Source organism: Desmodus rotundus, chromosome X (assembly GCF_022682495.2).
Source record: "Desmodus rotundus isolate HL8 chromosome X, HLdesRot8A.1, whole genome shotgun sequence".
NCBI lineage: Eukaryota > Metazoa > Chordata > Mammalia > Chiroptera > Phyllostomidae > Desmodus > Desmodus rotundus.
This window is the reverse complement of record NC_071400.1, coordinates 39,448,265-39,464,583: the sequence shown is the minus strand read 5'-3', so window position 1 is coordinate 39,464,583 and position 16,319 is coordinate 39,448,265. Positions and strand designations below refer to the sequence as shown.

General features: G+C 40.0%; 1 protein-coding gene across 2 annotated transcripts in view; it reads left to right on the top strand.

Moving 5' to 3' along the window:
* Positions 1 to 15,998, top strand: part of PCDH19 (protocadherin 19) — a 207,595-nt gene extending 191,597 nt beyond the window's left edge. For both annotated transcript variants that reach the window (XM_024578767.3, XM_053917510.1), the window contains exon 5: positions 13,581 to 15,998. In XM_024578767.3, the coding sequence (XP_024434535.2) occupies positions 13,581 to 14,179 (599 nt within the window). In that variant the 3' untranslated portion in view covers positions 14,180 to 15,998. The remainder of the gene's footprint in view (positions 1 to 13,580) is intronic.
* Positions 15,999 to 16,319: the final 321 nt, after the last annotated feature.

The following is a 16,319-nucleotide window of genomic DNA, read 5'->3' as shown; positions in this document are numbered from 1 at the left end:
AGAATCACAAAAAGGCTCATAGGAGCAATTTTAGCAGGAAATTAGTGAATTTTAGCCTACTTCTGTTTTAAGTAGAGCCAGCATCTTTACAGTTAATTTGTGATAATACAAAATGGTTCTTCTCTAGTCTCATATCGCGCCCCCAGTCACTGTACTACATGACTGCAGGTACGTAGTCTCTACCAGTCCTATGCAATTCCAGAAGTAGTCTCTGCTCTTTTATATCTGATCTGTCTTCACTGTTCTTTTAAAAGGGCTTTGTATTGTGACTTTCTCACTTTTAATAGAAACTTAATTTTCTTACTAAACTGAAGTTTTGATTTTTAAAGCGTATTTTATTGATTATGCTATGACAGTTGTCCCATTTTTTCTCCCCTTTATTCCCCTCCACTCTTCACCCCCCCACCAGCATTACCCCGCTTAGTTCATGTTACAAGTCAGTTCCTCAGCTTCTCCATTTCCTATACTGTTCTTAACCTCCCCCTGTGTATTTTGTACCTACCATTTATGCTTCTTATTCCCTATACCTTTTCCCCTTTCTCAGCCCTCACCACACCCCCGCACTCATATCCCTCCATGTGATATCCATTTCTGTGATTCTGTTCCTGTTCTATTTGTTTGCTTAGTTTGTTTTTGTTTTTTGTTTTTAGGTTCAGTTGTTGATAGTTTTGAGTTTGTCATTTTAATGTTTATATTTTTGATCTTCTTTTTCTTAGATAAGTCTCTTTAACATTTTATATAATAAGTACTTGGTGATGAACTTGACCTTATCTGGGAAGCACTTTATCTGCCCTTTCATTCTAAATGCGAGCTTTGCTGGATAGAGTAACCTTGGGTGTAGGTCCTTGCCTTTCATGACTTTGAATACTTCTTTCCAGCCCCTTCTTGCTTACAAGGTTTCTTTTGAGAAAACAGCTGATAGACTTATAGGAAATCCTTTGTAGGTAACTGATTCCTTTTCTCTTGCTGCATTTAAGATTCTCTCCTTACTTTAATTTCGGGTAATGTAATTATGATGTGACTTGCTGTGTGCTTCCTTTGGTCCCACTACTTTGGGACTCTGAGTTTCCTGGAATTCCTGGAAGTCTATTTCCTTTGCCAGATTGGGGAACTATTTCATTATTTTTTCAAATAAGTTCTCAGTTTCTTGCTCTTCCTCTTCTCCTACTGGCACCCTTGTGATTCGGATGTTGGAACATTTGAAGTTGACCAGAGGTTCCTAACACTCTCCTCATTTTCTTCATTCAGTTCTGGTTGAATGCAAATTTCTTCTTTCTGCTCCAAATCTTTTATTTTGAGTCCTGGTTTCCTTCCCTTTACTGTTGGTTCCCTGTATATATTTCTTATTTCACTTTGCATAGCCTTTACTTTTTCCTTTGTTTTGTGACCATGCTCAACCATTTCTGTGAGCATCCTGAACACCAGTGTTTTTTTTTTAATTTTTATTGTTATTCAATTACACTTGTATGCCTTTTTTCCCCATCCCTCCACTCCACCCCAGCAGAACCAACCCCCCTCCCCCACCTCCACCGTCCCACTTGATTTTGTATATGTGTCTTTTATAGTAGTTCCTCTAATCCCCTCTCCTCAATGTCCCCTCCCCACTCCCCCACTGACCATTGTTAGATTGTTCTTAACTTCAATGTCTCTGGTTATATTTTGTTTGCTTTTTTCTTCTATTGATTATGTTCCAGTTAAAGGTGAGATCATATGGTATTTGTCCCTCACCGCCTGGCTTATTTCACTTAGCATAATGCTCTTCAGTTTCATCCATGCTGTTGCAAATGGTATAAGCTCCTTCTTTCTCTCTGCTGCGTAGAATTCCATTGTGTAAATGTACCATAGTTTTTGGATCCACTCATTTGTTGATGGGCACTTAGGTTGCATCCAGTACTTGGCTATTGTAAATTGTGCTGCTATGAACATTAGCAACGTTCTTTTGGATTGTTGTTTCAGGGTTCTTAGGGTATAATCCCAGCAGCGGAATTGCTGGGTCAAAGGGCAGTTCCATTTTTAGTTTTCTGAGGAAATTCCATACTGTTTTTCACAGTGGCCTCACCAGTCTGCATTCCCACCAACAGTGCACTAGGGTTCCCTTTTCTCCGCATCATCTCCAACATTTGTTTGTTGATTTGTTTATGTTGGCCACTCTGACTGTTGTGAGATGGTACCTCATTGTGGTTTTAATTTGCATCTCTCTGATGGCTAGTGATGCTGAGCATTTTTTCATATGTCTCTGGCCCTCTGTATGTCTTCCTTGGAGAAGTGTCTGTTCAAGTCCTTTGCCTATTTTTTAATTGCGTTGTTTGTCTTCGTTGAGTGCAGTCGTGTGAGTTCTTTATATATTTTGTAGATCAGGCCTTTGTCTAAGGTATCATTGGCAAATATATTTTCCCATATTGTTGGTTCTCTTTTCATTTTAATGCTGTTTTCTTTAGCCATGCAGAAGCTTTTTATTTTGATGAGGCCCCATTTGTTTATTGTTTCCTTTATGTGCCTTGCTTTAGGGGATGTGTCTGTGAGGATGTTGCTGTGTGGAATGTCTGAGGTCTTCCTGCCAATGTTTTCCTTGAGGACTTTTATGGTGTTACGACTTATGTTTAAGTCCTTAATCCATCTTGAATTAATTTTTGTGTGTGGCGTAAGTTGGTGATCGAGTTTCTTTTTTTGCATGTAGCTGTCCAGATCTCCCAACACCATCTGTTGAAGAGACTGTTTTTGCTCCATTTTATGTTCCTGCCTCCTTTGTCAAATATTAATTGACTGTAAAGGCTTGAGTTTATTTCTGGGCTCTCTGTTCTGTTCCATTGGTCTATTTGGATGTTTTTATGCCAGTACCAGGCTGTTTTGATTACAGTGGCCTTATAATACGCTTTGATATCAGGTATTGTGATCCCTCCTGCTTTGTTCTTCTTTATCAAAATTGCTGCAGCGATTCGGGGTTGTTTATGGTTGCATATGAATTTGTGTAATGTTTTTCTATATCTGTGAAATATGTCATGGGTACTCTAATAGGGATTGCTTTGAATTTCTTAATTGCTTTGGGTAGTATGGCCATTTTGATGATGTTAATTCTTCTAATCCATGAGCATGGTACATGCTTCCATTTGTTTGTGTCTTCCTTAATTTCTTTCTTCAGTGTTGTATCATTTTCTGAGTACAGGTCTTTTACCTCCTTGGTTAGGTTTATTCCTAGGTACTTTATTTTTCCTGTTGCTATTTTAAATGGGATTTTCTTCCTGATTTCTGTTTCTGCAGTTTCGTTGTTGGAACACAGGAATGCCTTTGATTTCTGAGTATTGACTTTATATCCAGCTGTTTTGCCAAATTCATTTATTAAGTCAAGTAGGTGTTTGGTGGAGTCTATAGGATTTTCAATGTACACTATCATGTCATCTGCAAACAATGACAGTTTTATTTTCTCCTTCCCAATTTGGATGCCTTCTTAAAAATTTTTCTTGTCTGATACTGTAAATAGGACTTCCAATACTATGTTGAATAGGTGTGGTGAAAGTGGACAACCTTGTCTTGTTCCTGATCTTAGTGGGAAAGTTTTTAGTTTTTGCCCACTGATATGGTGTTGGCTGTAGGTCTCTCATATGGCCTTTACTATGTTGGGGAATGCTCCCTCTATTTCCACTTTGCTGAGTGTTTTAATCGTAAATGGATGCTGTACCTTATCAAATACTTTTTCCGCATCCATTTATATGATCATCTGATTTTTGTCTTTGCTTTTCTTTATATGATGTATTGCATTTATCAGTTTGCCAATATCGTGCCATCCTTGCATCCCTGGGATGAATCAAACTTGGTCATGGTCTGTTATCTTTTTAATGTATTGGTGGATGCAGTTTACCAATATTTTGTTGAGGAATTTAGAGTCTATATTCATCAGTGATATTGACCTGAAGTTTTCTTTCTCCATTGTGTCTTTATCTGGTTTTGGGATTAGGATGATGCTGGCTTCATAACAAGAGTTGGGGAGGCTTCCATCAGTTTGGATTTTTTTGAATAGTCTGTGAAGGATAGGGGTTAGCTCTTCCTTAAAGGCTTTGTAGAATTCTCCTGTGAAACCATCTGGTCCAGGGATTTTGTGTGTTGGGAGTTTTTTGATGATTGCTTCAATTTCGTCTGCTGTTATTGGTCTGTTCAGGTTTTCTGCTTCTTCTTCATTCAGTTTTGGAAGGTTATATTTTTTCTAGAAATGTGTCCATTTCATCTAGGTTTTCAAATTTCTTAGCATACAGTTCCTCCTAGTAATTTCTTACAATCCTTTGTATTTCTGTGGTATCAGTTGTAATCTCTCCTCTTTCATTTTTAATTGTTTATTTGGATCCTCTCTCTTTTCTTCTTGATGACCCTACTTAAAGGCTTGTCGATTTTGTTTATCTTTTCAAAGAACAAGCTCCTGGATTCATTGATCCTTAGAATTATGCTATTAGTCTCTATGTCATTTAACTCTGCTCTGATCTTGGTTATTTCCTTCCTTCTGCTTGCTCTTGGCTGTCTTTGTTGTTGTTCCTCCAGTTCTTGTAGGTGTAGGGCTAGGTTGTTTGTTTGAAATGTTTCTATCTTCTTAAGGTAGGCCTGTATTGCTATGAACTTCCCTCTCAGGACTGCCTTTGCTGTGTCCCATAGGTTTTGGGTTGTTGTGAGTTCACTTTCATTTGTTTCCAGAAAGTTTTTGATTTCTTCCCTAATCTCGTTCTTCACCCTTTCATTGTTTAATAGCATGTTATTCAGTCTCCATGATTTTGAGTGTTTGGGGTTTTTTCCTTTGGGGTTGGTTTCTAGTTTCAGTCCCTTGTGGTCAGAGAAAATGCTTGATATGATTTCAATTTTCTTGAATTTGTTGAGGCTTGCTTTGTGTCCTATCATGTGGTATATCTTTGAAAAAGTTCCATGGAGACTTGAAAAGAATGTGTATTTTGATTCTTTGGCATGACAAACTCTATATATATCAGTTAAGTACATTTCCTCTAGGCTATTGTTAAGTGACACAATATCCTTTTTGATATTTTGTTTGGAAGACCTGTCCATTTTTCATAGTGGGGTGTTAAAGTCCCCTACTATAATTGTGTTGCTGTCAATATCTTCCTTGAAGTCCTCCAAGATTTTTTTAATGTATTTGTGTGCTCCTATGTTGGGTGCATATATATTTACAATGTTTATGTCTTTTTGGTGGATTTCTCCTTTGAGTATTATGAAGTGACCTTCTGGGTCTCTCTTTATGGCCCTTCTTTGGAAGTCTATTTTGTGTGATAAGAGTATTGCTTCCCCTGCTTTTTTTTCCTGTCTGTTTGCTTGGAAAATTTGTTTCCAGCCCTTCACTTTCAGTCTGTGTAAGTCTTTTGTCCTGAGATGGGTCTCTTGTAGGCAGCATATGTGTGGGTCATGTTTTCTTATCCATTTGGCTATTCTATGTATTTTGATTGGAGCATTTAATCCATTTACGTTTAAGGTTATTATTAATCAGTAGTTATTTATTGCCGTTTTTTCATTCCTGTGTCCTCTTTCTTTCTCTTTTCCTTCATTTCCTTAAGGCAGTCCCTTTAGCATCTCTTGCAGAGTTGGTTTGGTGGAGGTTATTCATTTCGACTTCTTTTGTCTGGGAATCTCTTTATCTGGCCTTGTATCTTGATTGAGAGCCTTGCTGGGTAAAGTAGTCTTGGTTGTAGGCCTCTAGTTCTCATTACTTGTAATATATTTTGTCATTCCCTCTGGCTTGGATCCTTTCCATTGAGAAGTCAGTTGCTAACCTTATTGGGGCTCCCTTGTATGTTACTTCCTCTTTCTCCCTTGCTGCCTTTAAGAGCCTCTCTTTGTTTTTGAATTTTGCCATTTTAATTATGATGTGTCTTGCAGTGGGCCTCTTTGGGTTCCTCTTGCTTGGGAATGTCTTTGTTTGCTGGATTTGGGTGACTTTTTCTCTTCTCAGATGAAGGAAATTTTCGATCATTACATTTTCAAACAGGTTTTCTATCCCTTGCTCTTCTTGTTCTCCTTCTGGTATCCCTATTATAGGGATATTGTTACATTTCATGTCGTCCTGCATTTCCCTTAATCCCTCTTCATTCTTTCTGATCCTCTTTTCCTTTTCTTGCTCTTTCTGCATGTTTTTTTCTACTTCGTCCTCCAGCTTGCTGATCCGATCCTCTGCTTTATGAAGTCTGCTTTTGATTCCTTCTACTGTGTTGTTCAGTTGAGAAATTATATTCTTCATTTCCTCTTGGCCCTTGTTGATAATTTCTATTTCCTTTTTCATGTGGATATAGTTTGCAGTGAGGTCATTGTAGTTTCCCTGTAGTTTCTGGTAGTTCTCTTTGAGCTCAGAGATCTCAGTGAGTTTCCTGATAACTATTGCTTTGATCTCACTATCTTATTGTTGACTTGCCTCTATTTCATTTAGCATTCTTTCTGAGGCTTCCTCCTTTCCTTTCATTTGTGGATTGTTTCTTTGTCTTCCCATTGTGAGACTTTTCTTGTTAGCCTTTGCTTCTAAAATTGATGTGTTCTGATTCCCTGGGTTTATGGTATGAACTTCTATGATAGAATGCCAGTGGGATTCGGTGGTGTCGTCTTCTTAATCTCCTGCACTCCCTGGTTTTGAGCTGAAGTTTATGTGTCTAACAGGGTCTAACTCTGGTCTTTTCAGCGCTCCTGGTTTTATTGTCTCACCTGTGGGAAAAGGAGAAAGAAGGAAAAAAATAAAGAAGGGAAAGAGGGAAAAAGGGAATAGAAAAGGAATGGCAGGAAGGAAGGAAGGAAAGAAGTAGGAATAAAAACTGATTGGAGGAAAGATAAGAAGAAGGAATTTTAACAAAAATTAAAAAATAAATAAATAAAAGGCAGGAAGAAGAAATAAATAGGTAAAGGGTGGAAGGAAGAAAGAATAAAAAAGGAAAGCAGGACAGAAAGGAAGAAGGAATTTAGGGGGAAAGGAGAAAAAAAAGAGAGAGAGAGGGAAAGGAAAAAGAAAAAGTCTTCTGCTGGCTTTAACCCTGTCAGGTCAGTTCTGCTGGTCTTTCTGTCTGTGAAAGGAAAGGGGGTGTTTGGAGGGATTGGTTTCACTTTTCTCCTTTCCTGATGCACACTCTTTGCTGTTGTTCTACCTCCCGTCCAGTTCTTCAGAGTCCTTCTGCTCCCCCCTAGGCCTTTAGTTCACCAGTTGTGCTGTCCTTGAGTTGTACCCATTAGGGGTAACTCACAGTCCACCTTCTTGCTGTTTGTTGTCTTAGATGCTAGGGTTCTAGGTGCTCCTTTGGGGTAGTTCAGCCCTCTACTGGGTCAAGTCTTTCCAGGGACTGCAGTCTCCCGTAACCCTGCAGCTCCCCTCTGCTGGGCATCTGCCTTCCTCCTAGAGAACCAGTAGGCCCTGCAGGGCTCTGTGTGCAGGGGCTAGGTAGGAGTTGTTCAGAACGGGTGCTTTTAGGTGTGGTGGCCCCCCGGCAGACAGCCTGGCCTGTTGATCTGGAGGCGCAGCGGATTCCTGGCTTTGGGCCTGTGCTCAGGGCAGCCATCCACTGAAACAGGTGCACACCCACCCGAGGTATCAGGTGTGGGCGCCCAGGCCTCTGATCGAGGTGAGCACCCACCCAGGCACTTTGGGTCTGTCTGCCCAGGCAGCCTGGCCGCTTATCAGGGTGCACGCCCACCCGGGGTTTCATCTGTGGGCGCCCAGTCCACTGATCTGGGTGCGCGCCAACAGGGCTTCAGGTGAGCGCTGTGGCTGCTTATCCAGCGTTCACAGTCCAGGGGCTGAGAGGGGAGGGGCACAAGAGGCCAAGGCTGCTGCTAAGAGTTCTCTAACTAGCTGCTGAGTGCCTCTATTTTCTCTTTTTCTTTTTGAGAAATTCTTCCTATTCCTTCCTATTGGACCAGAAAGCCCCCCTGATCCAAACAAGCACATGGCCTCTCACACAGCCCAGCCTGCCTCTCTCCCAAGAATCCTGCAGCAGACCCTGCACCCCAGTGGGGGTCTTCAGCCGCCCTGGTCCCCATGCTGGTCCCAAGGACCTTATTTTCCTTAAGCACTCTTCTTAGCATCAGATCTTTCAATGTCCTCTATCTTTGGTCTCCGATCTTCATATATGCTGTAATACCATTGGCTGTTCACTCTGTTCCTCAGATCAGCTAGGTGTTTCACTGGTGCCAAGGGGAAGTGGGCTCTGCTCCCACCTATCTTGCTGCCATCTTCCTAGATTGATTCACCACCAGTGTTTTGAACTCTACATGTGATAGGTTGTCTATGTTACCATCGCTTAGTTCTGTTTCTGGAGTTTTGATCTGTTCTTTCATTGGGCCATATTTCTTTCTTTCCACACAGCTGTTATGTTGTAAATGGCAGAGCCTTAGGTATTCACCAGGGCAGGGCCATCCATGTTTTTGCATTGTGGTGCTGTCTGTGGGGGAGGAGTTAGAAAGGGAACAATGCCACTTGCTTGGCTCTCAGCAGGCTTTCAGTCATGTCCCCTGCTACCCAGAAGCAAATTGGGCCCTTCTGGTGCTGATTCCTGAGTGGGTAGGTTTGTATATGTTCTAGGACCCTGTGGGTTTCACCAATGAACTCTCCTGTGAGGCTGGGAGTTTCTTTTGCCCCCACAACCCTCACCAATTTTTACAGCCAGAGGTTTTGAGGCTTTCTTTTTCCGTGCTGGAACCCTGGGCTGTGTGGTCTATCTCGCTCCCCACTTGTTCCTCCAGATTTACCCGCATGAAAATGTGGGATTGCCTAGTCCGCCAGCTGCCACATTGCCTGCCCAGTCCTCCAGCTACCTCCTTGCCATGCGTCCTGTTTGCCCTGGCTGCCCATTCCACCCCTTCTACCAGTCTGAATGAATGTTTGCTCTTTATTTCCTTGGTTGTTGGACTTCCATACAGTTTTATTTTCAGCCAGTTCTGGTTGTTTCTTGTTTTTAAATTTGTTATTGTCCTTCTTTTGGTTGTGGGAGGAGGCGAAGTTTATCTACCTATGCCTCCATATTGGCTGGAAGTCCCCTAAAGTTTTGATTTTTAAAAAGGAATTTATCTTCAGTGCATTTATGAATATAGGTTACCTTGGGCTTGGAAGAGATTCTCCTCTATTTACCATGTTTTCTCCTATATTTTATATGGCTATAAAACACTAAAGCTAGGTTAGATTTTATTTTTTAATAAGTTTTTTTAAAAAGATTTTATTTACTTATTTTCAGAGAGAGGGGAAGGAAAGGAGAAAGAAAGGAAGCAAAATATCAATGTGTGAGTGAAATATCAGTCAGTTGCCTCTCACATGTCCCCAACCAGGGACTGGGACTGCAACCCAAGCATGTGACCTGAGAGGGTGTCCAACCAACGACCTTTATGTTCACAGGCCAGCACGCAATCCACTGAGCCACACCAGCCAGGGTGGTTAGATTTTATTTTAATTGTATTGAAACAAATATTACCGAGTATTGTTTCATACTAAAAATGATCAGGGATTCACTGTTCTTGGTAAAGTTTAAGGAAGTAAATATATCAGATCTAAGTCAGGGGTGAGATACTGTTAGTAAAAGAATCTCTTAGATTCCAGTCTTTACTTGCATGAGGTTAAAGCAGTACACATAATAAGTTGGCATAATTGATCCAAGAAAATTGCATATTATTCTAGTTCATATAGTGCTAATATAGGCTTAGTGAGATTGGTGGATAATCTTAGACTGATTGCATTCCTTGCTGCACTGAGAGAGTTTAGTTTTTTCTTGCCTCAAAGAGTAATTTATTCACTTAGGCAGTGAGTAAGCTGCAAGCAAGTACTGTTTTTGTACAGAAACTACTGAGAAGACTGAGTTTCCTGTTCTGGTCTTCCTACATTCATAAGATCTTTGAGGTGTCTGCCATTGGTGTGTTTGCTCTCACTGTATGTGCTGGGGCTCCAAATCTCCTCTTGTTGTTCATTTGAAGCAGTCTACTATAGGTCAGGAGTACTGTACTTGAATATGGGGTGACACATGGATGGCATTTTCTACTGAATTGTGTCAGAAAAAAACCCTGTGTCTCCAAATTTGAAGACAGTCACTTGATACTAAAAACTTAGAAGAAATGAGAGCTTTATGCTGAGCCCACTGAGAAGATTCTATTAGAATATAGTTTGCCACTGTACTCTTTAGAAGTGTGAGCAAGTGACCTGTAATATAAACTGAGGTCAGCTGGGATTTGCTCTTCATAGCTGCTCACATGTCTGTGGTTCCAGAGCTCAAAGACTAGGGCCTCTATGCTTTTGTGTCCTAAGTTAGGGACAAAAAGGACAGGGATCCCACAGCCTTCTGGACATTTTTTTTTTTTGATGACTTCCAGGGCACACTTGCTCAGATTTGTAGAAACAGAAGTTAAATATTGAACTTTCCCCTCACTTGCACCTCCTTATTCTCCATCCCCAAGAACATTCACATTAATCCTTTAGAGCTGTTACTTGGAAACTTATGAGATGAGCCCTAGAGATGATAGAGAGGAAAAAAAAACATCTTTTTGAAAGACTGTGAAGATGTGAATTCCATCTTACTAGAGGGATTCTGGGGCCTCCTGGGGAAAGCACAAAGTTTGGATGAAACTGATTGTGGGTGGACCAGCCATAGACTCTTCCACTTATAATGTTTAGGTCTACACAAAAGTAAGTGTTTCTCAAGTTGTCCCATGTTTACCTTACTTTTATACTGTTTGCCTCCTGGGAACAAATGTATTTTGGATGATGATAGACTATCAGGTAGATAGCAGCACTGAGGGTTTGCAGGGAACAGGCAGAAACCCTTCATCTTGCAGCAGGCACCATGAAACCCTGACGTGGAACTGTGCTGAGTTTGCAGAAGCATTGTCTTATCTATGTGGAAGGTACTTATCTTGTTGGTGATAATGCTCATTTGTTATTTGGTTACAGCTGAAAAATTCTTAGTGTTTCATTCTCCAGCACTAAAATGGGGCTTAAATGGCCATCTTAAATATAAATTGGCAAATTCTGTCCAGGTACCCGGAGGAAATCTTATATTTGGTTGGCTTTTCAGTAGTGTAAACTAGGCAAAAGGGCGTTCCTAGAGTTGTGTTTAAATCTGAGTGCATCCTGGAAGAGGCCTTGACCTTTAGCTGCTTCCAATGTCTCTTCTCCTAATGGTAAAGTATATACCCAATTCAACTATTACTTCTTCAGCTCTCTCCTATGTGCCCCTTTACTAAAATAACACTTGATGAATGAGGCAGAGCAGTGCCTCTTTGATAGGTCATTTTACTTATTGAAAATAATCAAAAACAACAACAAAAGAAATGCAAGTGTATAATGAAGTTCTGTTGTATATAGACTGATACCAGGCAAGATCCTGAATTGTAGACTTCTTCCTACAAAAGAGCAGTCACAGCATAGGTTTCCAACTTTTGGGGAGTCATGTACTTTTTGTCTTTGCAATCTCTTCTTGTCTTCCTATAACATCTGATCCTGCCCCAAATATTTTTTATAAATGTTAAGTTGCTTGTTTTTTGATGCATTGTGCAATATGATGAAAATTTTCATTGGGTCAACCTTATACAAGAATGTAACATAAATATAAATGGACCTGGAAAACTAGGGATATAAACCAGGCCTTGAGATTAACAGTTCTACCAATGGACAGGCAGAACTTAACCCTAGCTCCATGCTTTGGTAAAGCCCATGTAGAAAGCCTCTCTGAGAGCCAAATTAAAGCCTTACCCCTAAATAAACCTGATATAAAAGAGAACACACATGTCTCACCAATAATTATGAACTTTGTTTGCTGAAATCATCTATAATAGTGCCAAAATAATCCATGGAAATTTCATTAAGAAATAATGACCTTCATAAACTGCAGATAATGAAGAAGGAGGGATAGTTACTTGGGTATAATTAAATAATGGTCAACCTATGAGTGATGTGTGCATAGGGCCAATGAAGCTTATGGGTCAGATGAAAGGAAGAGAGCTCAGTATGTCCATTCTGATGGAGAATCAAGTTATACAAATGGTTAGTGAGGAAATTGGGTGGTGGGCCTGGTGGTCAAAAAGAAGTGATGTGATTGGGCTTTCTTTTTTTCTTTTTTTTTCTTTCTTTCTTTCTTTATTTTTTTTTTAATTTTTATTGTTATTCAATTACAGTTGTATGCCTTTTCTCCCCATCCCTCCACCCCACCCCAGCTGAACCCACCTCCCTCCCCCACCTCCACCCTCCCCCTTGGTTTTGTCCATGTGTCCTTTATAGTACTTCCTGTAATCCCCTCTTCCCACTGTCCCCGCCCCCCCCCCCCCCCCGCCCTGGCTATTGTTAGATTGTTCTTAACTTCAATGTCTCTGGTTATATTTTGTTTGCTTTTTTCTTCTATTGATTATGTTCCAGTTAAAGGTGAGATCATATGGTATTTGTCCCTCACCGCCTGGCTTATTTCACTTAGCATAATGCTCTCCAGTTTCATCCACGCTGTTGCAAAGGGTATAAGCTCCTTCTTTCTCTCTGCTGCATAGAATTCCATTGTGTAAATATACCATAGTTTTTGGATCCACTCATTTTGTGATTGGGCGTTCAAAGACAGCATGATGCCAACCTAAAATTAAGCACTGTATATCATTAACAGATAGGATGGACATGTGGTTGGAAGTACTGTTGCTCAAAAATATGACCAAGTCTTTTAAGATGTACTGACTGTTGGATTTCCTGCTCTGCTTCCACTTCCTCTTTTGCTGGGACCACTCTCTAATACAGTTGATTTTTATTAGGAGTTGTTGATTAAAATGCAGACTTTCAGCCCTGGCTGGTTTGGCTCAGTGTGGATTGAGGGACAGCCTGTGAACCAAAGGGTTGCTGGTGCATTTCCAAGTCAGGGCACATGCCTGGGTTGTGGGCCAGGTCCCCAGTGAGGAGCACACAAGAGGCAACCACACATTGATGTTCCTCTTCCTCTCTTCCTCTGTTCTTCTCTCTCTAAAAATAAATAAATAAAATCTTTTTTAAAAATGTGGACTTTCAGTAACTTGACCCTCAGAATAAATATTTTAAAAAATATACTATTCTTTCATCATAGTATGTTTTCTAAAAAATTTAATTGAATTTATTGGTTAACAAAATTATATGGATTTCAAGTTCTTAATACTATAAGACATGATCTGTATATTGTATTGTTTGTTCACCACCTAAAGTCAAGTTTCTTTCCATCACCATTTACCCACCCTTTACCCTCTTCTACCTCCACTCACCCCTTTTCCCTCTGGTAATTACCATACTGTTGTCTGTGTCTATGAGGTGTTGGGGTTTTTTGCTCAACCCCCTCACCTTTTTCACCCAGCTCCCCAACTCCCATCCCCTCTGACAGCTGTTTTCCCTTAGATTTTTAGTTTTGTTAACAGTGGGAACAGCAATGAAAATAATAAAAAAAGGGAGTATATAAGGGGAGGTCTACAGCCTTTTAAAAATCCAATTCTTCATGCTTGTCCCAAAAGGCAATAGAGGAGTATCTATAAGTGCCATTTCCCACAAGGACCTGTGGGTACCTAAGAAACCAGAACACTGGGGAGTAACAATGATTCCTGGTAAAAGCTGATGAAATTGACATTTTATTTTCTCCAAACAGATCAGAATGAAGGATTTCACTGCAGGGAAGAATGCAGGATTCTTGGCCACTCTGACAGGTGCTGGATGCCCCGGAACCCCCTGCCTACCCACTCCAAGTCCCCTGAGAATGTGGGGAACATCATTGCTCTGTCCATTGAAGCTACTGCTGCTGATGTTGAGGCTTATGATGACTGCGGCCCCACCAAGCGGACTTTTGCAACCTTTGGAAAAGATGTCAGCGACCAACCAGCCGAGGAGAGGCCCACCCTGAAAGGCAGGAAGACTGTTGATGTGACCATCTGTAGCCCTAAAGTCAATGGCGCTATCCGAGAAGCAGGCAATGGCTGTGAGGCTATTAGCCCTGTCACCTCCCCTCTGCACTTCCAGAGCCCTATGCCCATCAAGCCTTCTGTGTCTTACACAATTGCCCTGGCACCACCTGCCCGTGATCTGGAACAGTACGTTACCAATGTCAACAATGGCCCTTCTCGCCCTTCTGAAGCTGAGCCTCGTGGAGCTGACTGCGAGAAAGTCATGCATGAAGTCAACCCCATTCTGAAGGAGGGTCGCAACAAAGAGTCTCCTGGCATGAAGCGTCTGAAGGACATCATTCTCTAAACCAGTCTTGGGAAAGAAGAGAGAGAAATCATGCTGGCTAAAGAAGAAGCAGGAGCTGATCATTTTAATTGCTCATCAGTGGTTGGTTCTTGAGTGGCTGTATTTCAGAGCTTTCCCTATTGTTTATAAATTACTATCATTTTGTGACAATCCCTCTCATTTCAACAGGGGTGTTCAGTTGGAGCAAATTAGCTTTGGCTTGAGTTGTTCATGGGGCCTTGATATTGGGGAAACAGAGACAAAATCAGTTGTGAAAAGTATTATGTATTAAGTGTTTGAATTTATATATTTTTCTATGTCAAATTATAATATAAATTACCATTGTTTGTGGAGGATTACATTTAAAAAATTTTTAAAAAAAGCTCTAGACAGTTTTAATAAGCTCACCACTGTTTTGTAGTGTAGGCAAATTAATAGTCATTTATTGTGTACTATTCATTGATTCAGTGATGTAAAATTGAGCCCCCAAAAGGTTGTTTCTGAAGTTCGAGTACTTTCCAATGCTGCTACTTTGCTGTGGACACCCCTGCTTTAAGAACCCTTTTGCTAGCTGTGCTATTGTTGTATTTGATATTGCAAATTGCCATGTGTGTGGTGATGACAAAAGGCTTTTAGAGGTTGTTGAGCTTTTTCCTTAAAAAAAAAAATAAAACTATAGACAAAAACAAAGTGCAAACAACTGAGATGGCAACTGAATGAGCAACACCACACATATAGGTGAGTACTTTGTGGATGCTCTTGGAAGATACCCATGGAGTGACTGCTCACACCTTGCAGAGTATTTTGCCTGCCTTTCAGTCTTCTAACCAGATCTGTGATTGATCATTGCAGAAAGTCATTTTTGGATATTCTGCTGTCTCATTTGCAGTTGTCAGACATACTGTGCTGAAAGTTTGATAAGATAAATTTTTCTAATTTTCAGGTCCTGAGCAGTAAAGTTGCTCCTGTAGTTATCATTTTCTAGGCTTAGAAATTCCCTGTTTCACATCATCTAAAACTCAAAAAGACTGAATCTACTTTGACATATAAATTAGTGTCTCTTTAAACACATACTTCTTGATTCAGTGTTTCCCAATCACAATTAGAATTATACTACAAAGCATGTCATGGGCTACATTTGAGAATTCCATTTTGCTCTGTATTGTAGGATTATAATTTGGGATAGTGTAAGCAGTACAAAATGTACTTTTAGGAAAAGACAGGTAACAGCATCACTAACCCAATTACTGTGCCTTCTATATGGAGACACTAGGACACTTGAACTCATCTTTTTTGTGATTAATCTTTTTTAAAATTAAAATTGTGAACAGGAAACTGTTAAAGTAGAAATTCTTTAGATTTAGCTAACTCTTTGCTGTAGGCTAGGAATGCAACTTTTTATTAACAAGTTTGTTATGCACATTTTTGTTTGTTTAACATTCCTCCAACTCCACCATTTATTAACTGTCTATTAATATTAACTAGCCAACATAGTATTCTTGCGGCCTAAGAGTTCATTATTTTAAAATAAACAAATGTGTCATCTTTGCTCTGCCTTGGTCTTAAAAGAGTTATTAGTAGAGAAAGAAACTTTGTGGTTCTGTTCTCATTTGTTTCATTTTTTTCAAATTCAAGAGTACCCAGAAAAAAAGGGCTTAAAGGTTAGAGCACTAGAATGCAGAAGAGAATTTATTTTCTTAGGTTTAGGTAGATAAGTCAGCTTTTAAATGTTTTAGTTATTTTAGCCTGAGTTCCTGGCATTTTACATTACTAGGAATATTTTCTTTTATGGGGAGAGGGTTTTGAGGGAGGGGTGGGTAAGGTAGTGGGAATGGGATTAGGTAGGGTAGAATATTTCTGAAAAAGAACCTATAGTGAAGCTACAAATTCATGTTTATTTCTTATTCAGTGCTGAATACTACCTCATGCAAAGTACTGGTGTGGCTGCAGATTTCCCTCCTAAACTGAAACAATTTAAGATCAATTACCATAGCATCTTTATTTTGGCTGATTTTATTCCTCTCATACACTCTTTTTTACCCTTTGATCCATCCCATTTTAGTAGTTAGCAGATTTTGAACTAGGTGTGTATTTCTGTTTGCAAATGACTATTTGATTCACACATTAAAATAAACTCTTTTTCACTTTAAGAAATGATGAC